General features: G+C 48.9%; 1 protein-coding gene across 1 annotated transcript; it reads left to right on the forward strand.

The window, feature by feature from the left end:
* Window positions 1-945: 945 nt before the first annotated feature.
* LOC138956813 (uncharacterized) lies at window positions 946-2,666 on the forward strand (the record flags this gene model as incomplete). The annotated part of the gene is made up of 1 exon (XM_070328072.1): window positions 946-2,666. A coding segment is annotated over one exon (1,721 nt), but the record flags the coding sequence as incomplete, so codon positions are not given.
* Window positions 2,667-8,269: the final 5,603 nt, after the last annotated feature.

Consider the following 8,269-nt stretch of genomic DNA (forward strand, 5'->3'; position numbering starts at 1 on the left):
CAGGCTTTCACCACAAAAATCACATCTCTGTAGCTTTAAAACCCCATTTCAAAGAACCCCCCCCCCCCCCAAAGCCTCCCTCGTCTCCCTCCCTGTCCTTCCCCAGGACCCTTCCGCTCCCAAGGGGCAGTGCCAGGCACGGCTAGCGTAAGATCGCGCGTGCCAAACTGACCTTCGACCTTGCATCAACGATTGCACGTGCCGGAAGCTAGACTTTCACCTGGCCGCGGCGGGACACTGTAAAAGTGATATAGTGCAGAGGCTAGCTGAGGTCATGTGTACTTGACCTTCTTCCTCAGGTGCTCGCCTGCTGCTGTCCTTGGGTGACCTTGGCCCAGTTTTGACTCTCCCTTTTGAAATTGTGCGAGGCTCTTCAGTCGTGTCGTTGTAGTCATGGTTGGCTTCTGAAATGTGACTTCTTAACGGTTAACGGTCGTGTGTGTGTGTGTGTGTGTGTGTGTGTGTGTGTGTGTGTGTGTGTTGGTGTGTGTATGTGTATGTGTGTGTGTGTGTGTGTGTGTGTGTGTGTGTGTGTGTGTGTGTGTGTGGGTGTGTCAGTGTTAATGGGGAGATCGAGAAGGTGGGATGGGGGAGGTATGTCATTGCCTGTGAAACTGAATTAAATTCACAAACAATATAACGAACTTTGGTGCATGTACAACATCCTATCATTGTCAATAAAAGTTCACGCATTGCTTGTCTAATTGCCGTTTTTATAATCGTTGGCTATTCTTATTTAAAACGTACATCTTTGTGTCTGTCTGTCTGTCTGTCTGTCTGTCTGTCTGTCTGTCTGTCTGTCTGTCTGTCTGTCAGTCTGTCTTCCTGTCTTCCTGTCTGTCTGTCTGTCTGTCTGTCTGTCTCTGTCTCTGTCTCTCTCTCTCTCTCTCTCTCTCTCTCTCTCTCTCTCTCTCTCTCTCTCTCTCTCTCTCTCTCTCTCTCTAGTCGTCGCTTTATTGAATTTTGTCTGGTTTACCTCATCTTACCCACCCACATCCTCCGTCATCCCCTCACACCCTCCGTCACCCCCTCACACCCTCCGTCATCCCATCACACCCTCCGTCATCCCCTCACACCCTCCGTCATCCCCTCACACCCTCCGTCATCCCCTCACACCCTCCGTCATCCCATCACACCCTCCGTCATCCCCTCACACCCTCCGTCATCCCCTCACACCCTCCGTCATCCCCTCACACCCTCCGTCATCCCCTCACACCCTCCGTCATCCCCTCACACCCTCCGTCATCCCCTCACACCCTCCGTCACCCCCTCACACCCTCCGTCACCCCCTCACACCCTCCGTCACCCCTCACACCCTCCGTTACCCCCTCACACCCTCCGTCACCCCCTCACACGTACCCTCCGTCATCCCCTCACACCCTCCGTCATCCCCTCACACCCTCCGTCATCCCCTCACACCCTCCGTCATCCCCTCACACCCTCCGTCACCCCCTCACACCCTCCGTCACCCCCTCACACCCTCCGTCATCCCCTCACACCCTCCGTCATCCCATCACACCCTCCGTCATCCCATCACACCCTCCGTCATCCCCTCACACCCTCCGTCATCCCCTCACACCCTCCGTCATCCCATCACACCCTCCGTCATCCCATCACACCCTCCGTCATCCCCTCACACCCTCCGTCATCCCATCACACCCTCCGTCATCCCCTCACACCCTCCGTCATCCCATCACACCCTCCGTCATCCCATCACACCCTCCGTCATTCCATCACACCCTCCGTCATTCCATCACACCCTCCGTCATCCCATCACACCCTCCGTCATCCCCTCACAACCTCCGTCATCCCCTCACACCCTCCGTCATCCCCTCACACCCTCCGTCATCCCATCACACCCTCCGTCATCCCATCACACCCTCCGTCATCCCATCACACCCTCCGTCATCCCCTCACACCCTCCGTCATCCCCTCACACCCTCCGTCATCCCCTCACACCCTCCGTCATCCACTCACACCCTCCGTCATTCCATCACACCCTCCGTCATCCCCTCACACCCTCCGTCATCCCCTCACATCCTCCGTCATCCCATCACACCCTCCGTCATCCCCTCACACCCTCCGTCATCCACTCACACCCTCCGTCATCCCCTCACACCCTCCGTCATCCCATCACACCCTCCGTCATCCCATCACACCCTCCGTCATCCCATCACACCCTCCGTCATCCCCTCACACCCTCCGTCATCCCATCACACCCTCCGTCATCCCATCACCACCTCCGTCATCCTATCACACCCTCCGTCATCCCCTCACACCCTCCGTCATCCCCTCACACCCTCCGTCATCCCCTCACACCCTCCGTCATCCACTCACACCCTCCGTCATCCCATCACACCCTCCGTCATCCCATCACACCCTCCGTCATCCCATCACACCCTCCGTCATCCCATCACACCCTCCGTCATCCCCTCACACCCTCCGTCATCCCATCACACCCTCCGTCATCCCATCACACCCTCCGTCATCCCATCACACCCTCCGTCATCCCCTCACACCCTCCGTCATCCCATCACACCCTCCGTCATCCCATCACACCCTCCGTCATCATATCACACCCTCCGTCATCCCATCACACCCTCCGTCATCCCATCACACCCTCCGTCATCCCATCACACCCTCCGTCATCCCATCACACCCCGTAACCCCACCTCACCCCTTCCGCTCTCCCTCTTCTTATTGGCTTTATTTTATTCGTGCTCATCCACCCACCCTTCCCCCATGTTTCCTCCTTATTTAATAATAATAATAATAATAATAATTGTCAGTAAGTACTGGTGTCACATGACTGATGTGAACCAGTTGATTGGCTAATGGCGATGCGCTAAAACTGTTAGCGCTAACTTTTCCACAGAGCGTATTCTTACGCCCTTTACCTAAGCAAGACTGTGCTCTCATCCTCAGAATTAATTACTGACATGTAGCTTATATTCTCCACAATACCAAATGACCATACATTCCCTACTTCTCAATTAAAGCAGAAGTGGTTTTTTTCTGACAGATTGCATGTGCCTGTGCCACAGTGCGGCTGCCACTGATCTAAAAATAGAAGCCGCTGGGTTTCATCTAATTCTCGCCGACTTGCATAGATTTTTCTCATCGTGTTAGTGGCATGTAGCTTATCATCCACATTACCAAATGATGAGTTAATATAAAATTCCCACCCGCTAGCAGAAAACACAAGTGTTATTCCGATAACGTACCAGCTAGACCAGTTTGGAAGACTGACTCGATCGACTCTGTCATACGTAGCCGCACTGACTACACTGAAATACGACTGCATCAGTTCAGTAAATGAATGGTTTCCGAATTATTATTTCAAGGCAAGAACAATCGTAATCGAAAACGTGTAGGGTTCAGAACGTTCTTACCATTATAAGACTTATTACCAGCGTGCCTCGTGCGTGTAGACTCAGTCAGTGCAGACTGCATGCAGTGGTTTGATTGCCCTAGCAGACGACATAAACCCCGCTCAGCAAATTAACATGTTGGGCAAATGTGAACGAAAAAACGATGGGGATATAATACGTGTAGGGTTCAGAGCATTCTTACCGTTCATATTTAGTATCAGACTCCCCGATGAATGAAGATACAACACGAAAATATGCCACATTTGTTTTGAAAATGTGCGAACCGTCGAGTCCCGCGGCTTCGAGTCAATTCAAGGGGAGTCACTCCGCACAGTCAATCCGTCGAAGCTCGACTGGAGGTTTCGAATCGCAAATAATGAAGAGCACAGCCCTTTCTCCGAGTTCAAATGAGGTCTCTCTGAAAGATCATCACTGTTCAGATTAACGCTACACTGGAATTTACCAACAGAAATTAAAATGCGTGTGACGAAAGCACGACACACTTGAGACACCCCACACAAAAGTAGATCTTTACTGTACACGACCTGACCACACAGTTATGCCTATTCAAATGCGCGTTGCAAAATGTGCGCTTGGAATCTTCTTTTTTCTATGGCGGTACTGACAATATCGTTATTGAAACAATCCCAGTGCACTAAGGGATTTATAGAGCAAATCTCGAAAATAATTATTGAACTCAGCGCTATGCGCTTCGTTCAATAATGAATTTTCTCGATTTGCTCTATAAATCCCTTAGTGCACTGGGATGTCTCAATAACTTAAATAATAATAATAATAATAATAATAATAATAATAATAATAATAATAATAATAATAATAATAATAATGATAATAAAACATTCTTTTATAGCGCTGTTCACCGCCGAATGGCAGTCTCATGGCGCTTTACATTAGACATTAAAATTTAACATTTCACCAATACTTATCCAATGATCATCCCCCTTTCCTTCACCCTCCCCCGCCCCTTTCCCCTTTACGCGACAAGCGACAACATCCCCCTTTCCTTCAACCCCCCCCCCCCTTTCCCCTTTACGCGACAAGCGACAACATCCCCCTTTCCTTCACCCTCCCCCCCCTCTTTCCCCTTTACGCGACAAGCGACAACATCCCCCTTTCCTTCACCCTCCCCCCCCCCCCTTTCCCCTTTACGCGACAAGCGACAACATCCCCCTTTCCTTCACCCTCCCCCCCCCCCCTTTCCCCTTTACGCGACAAGCGACAACATCCCCCTTTCCTTCACCCCCCCCCCTTTCCCCTTTACGCGACAAGCGACAACATCCCCCTTTCCTTCACCCTCCCCCCCCCTTTCCCCTTTACGCGACAAGCGACAACATCCCCCTTTCCTTCACCCTCCCCCCCCCCCTTTCCCCTTTACGCGACAAGCGACAACATCGCCCTTTCCTTCACCCTCCCCCCCCCCTTTCCCCTTTACGCGACAAGCGACAACATCCCCCTTTCCTTCACCCTCCCCCCCCCTCTTTCCCCTTTACGCGACAAGCGACAACATCGCCCTTTCCTTCACCTCCCCCCCCCCCCTTTCCCCTTTACGCGACAAGCGACAACATCGCCCTTTCCTTCACCCTCCCCCCCCCCCCTTTCCCCTTTACGCGACAAGCGACAACATCCCCCTTTCCTTCACCCTCCCCCCTTTCCCCTTTACGCGACAAGCGACAACATCCCCCTTTCCTTCACCCTCCCCCCCTTTCCCCTTTACGCGACAAGCGACAACATCCCCCTTTCCTTCACCCCCCCCCCTTTCCCCTTTACACGACAAGCGACAACATCCACCTTTCCTTCACCCTCCCCCCCCCCCCTTTCCCCTTTACGCGACAAGCGACAACATCGCCCTTTCCTTCAACCCCCCCCCCCCCTTTCCCCTTTACGCGACAAGCGACAACATCCCCCTTTCCTTCAACCCCCCCCCCCCCCCCCCCACCTTCCCTTTTTACGCGACCGACAACATCCCTCTTGTTTCACTCTAGACAGTTTTCTTCACATGGTTTGTACACTCGTGGATGGCGAGGGCAGACTTAAATTTGATTTTCCGAAATGTGCCCTCCTACTTCTTCTTCGCCCAAGGCATTTCAGTGGCTTGAATTATGTAAGTTTGTGTTCTTTTCTTTCTTTCTCTTTTTGCCGTCTCTGTGGTGTCTAGCGTCTGTGAGTGGGATTGATGGCTTTTGTTTCGGATTTTATTTAACCTCTGTGCACTTTTCCGAGTGGTAGGGGTGCATATTTGGGACACATCATTGGCCACGAAGCCGACTAAATAAAAGTGCGAAGGGAAGGGGTGCGTTTTGAAGCCTGCTTTCCCCTGAAAACGGCGTATGGCTGCCTAAAGGGCGGGGTAAACACAATGATACACGTACAAGTTGTTGGAGTTTCAGGTCATGAACGAAGAAGAAGAACGAGAAGCCTGCTTAATAATTTATCTGCATGCTTTCTTGTTAACGGCATGTATTGTTTGGTTTTTTGTGTGTTTGTTTTTCGTTTTTTAAGGGTGGGGGTGGTGGCAGGGGGAGGGGGGGTACGTGTCATTTACACTTCCTTTTTCAAATAAAATTCTCATAGTGCAAGAACAAACAAAAAGACACAAAAAACCAACCCCAAAAAAAACGCTTTTAGCGTTTGACAGACACTTTAACATTTTTACATTTTCTCGTGCATAATTAATCGTTTCGCACCGAAGCTTGCGTTAAGTTTCACTCATGAGTGCAGACACATTAAATGAATTCACAAACGTCAAAGAGAGAAGGTAACGTAAGATGAAGTCAAGGTACGTCAAAATGAAATATACGCTCTTGATAGTGTGTGCATGTGTGTGTGTGTGTTTTTCTTTTCTTTGTCACATTCAACAATTTTTCTTGTTCTTCATCTTGTTCTTTTCTTTCCTTTCCTTTTCTTTCTCTTATATTCTTCTCCTTATTCGGCATTTTAATTTGAATTCGTCAAACGTAAAGCCTGATAATAATTGGGCGCAGTCGACTTCCCGAAGTCTCCTTCACGATGTTCGCTGCACGAAGCTTTAGCGCTGAAATGTCGGTAAAAGGACTTCGCGAAGAGGGGGAGGGGTGTGGGCGGGGGAGAAATCGAGTAAGATATTGTGGAAGTGTCAAAGTGTAGAGATAGCCTTGCCCCTGGACAGATATGGACATGTCAGATTATTCTTTGCGAAGTCAACTTCAACCTCAATCAAGAAAGGAATTAAAGGCTTACCCTGATTGGGCGAAGTGAGAGCTCCCTGCACAAAGCTTTAGTTAGCACTGAATTTCTTTTTGTTTTTTTGTCTGCGTCTTTTCATTTCTACTTAGTGCCCGAAGAAGACCCAAAGGTTAAAACGCGTGTGAGTACAGTATGTTATGGTCATTTCATTTACTGAATTTTTTTGAGAGAAAAAAGACTTCCCGAAGACGGGGCGAAATGTGGGCGAGAGAGAATCGAGTTACACAATCGAGTTAAGCAACTACAGAAGGAACAGATATGGATTTGGGGTGACAGTCAGTGTTGGTGGGGAGGAACAGGGGGGGGGGGGATTGAACAAGAGGAAGAGGGGGGGGGGGAGTGAACAAGAGGAAGAGGGGGGGGGGGGCACTGCGCGTACCTGGCCTGGAGGTATGTAACCCAACACCTGACATGGCGCAGCATGTCACACTTTCACACACTCATCCATCTTTACCTGCACGCAGGAGCCTAGCTAGACCTCATTGCGTAAAGATACATTCCTTCCCGAGGAAACTATCTTTAAAGTATACTCTTTGACTGCAATTTGTGTTCTCTGCATGATTAAACGAGTAGTTTTTAATGCCCACATAAGGTAAAGGACAAACGGCTTGGCGAAACCATGCCGTAACTTTGTAAGCATGCGCTTTGGAAAGCTTAATCTTTGTTTAAGTATCTTTAGTACACTCTTTATATTGCAATTTGAGTGTGTTCCTTTCATGATCAAACGAGTAAATTTTGATATCCACATGAGGTAAAAAGGTGGTATACGGAAACCATGGCGTAACTTTGTAAGCATGCGCTTTGGAAAGCTTAACCATTGTGTGATCATCTTTAGTACACTCTTTGATTGCAGTTTGTGTTTCTTTTATGGTCAAAAGATTCGGTTTTTAATTTCCGCATAAGGTTAAAGGTGGTGTAAGGTTTGGGGAAACCATGCCGTAATTTTTTAGCTTTCGCTTTGGAAAGCGGCTAAACCATTGTGTAATTATCTTAAAGCATGCTCACTTGTTAAGTCTTTTGACCTAAAACTCAGTGCAGAGAAAGCTTCTCGCAGTAGACCTCAAGGGTCAACTTCGCCCAGTTAATAACAGGCGTGAGTCGGACTGTTGTCAAGAGAAGGACAGTGCCTTTAATTGCAGACGAAGACCTCACTCCTCAGTGCACCCTTTGCAAAATCATGCATTGCCAGGACACGAAGAGGGTAAGCGGGTGATAGGGGGAGACAGACCCATCCATCTTATTGTGTGAATCGGTAAAAAAAAATATATAAAAGGCACACACAAAAATATGTTTGTTTCGGGTAGCGTTACCAAAAATTAGGGTTGGCTTTTTCTTTTTTTTTTCTTTTTTTTTCTTTTTAATTTAGTCGAGTTCGAAGGAGGTTACTTCCTTTATAGTCTCGGTATGGTTTGCAAAATGTGCCAAAAGGTGTGTGCTTTTTTTAAGAAATGAATAAAAAGTTTTAGGGTCTGCGGAAAAAAATAGGGTCGGTCGGGTTACCCTAAACCACCTTTTTTTCTTTTTTTGCCTGAGAGAGAAATGCATGAATCAGTGTCTACTTGCTATCAAAACGCAATGAAATGCCAAAACTGTGCACCGAGTTTCGCCCAAAACGGATATGTTGAGGATCATGCCGTCTGGGTGGTAAGTCACTA

This window comes from Littorina saxatilis, unplaced genomic scaffold, assembly GCF_037325665.1.
Source record: "Littorina saxatilis isolate snail1 unplaced genomic scaffold, US_GU_Lsax_2.0 scaffold_1200, whole genome shotgun sequence".
Taxonomy (NCBI): domain Eukaryota; kingdom Metazoa; phylum Mollusca; class Gastropoda; order Littorinimorpha; family Littorinidae; genus Littorina; species Littorina saxatilis.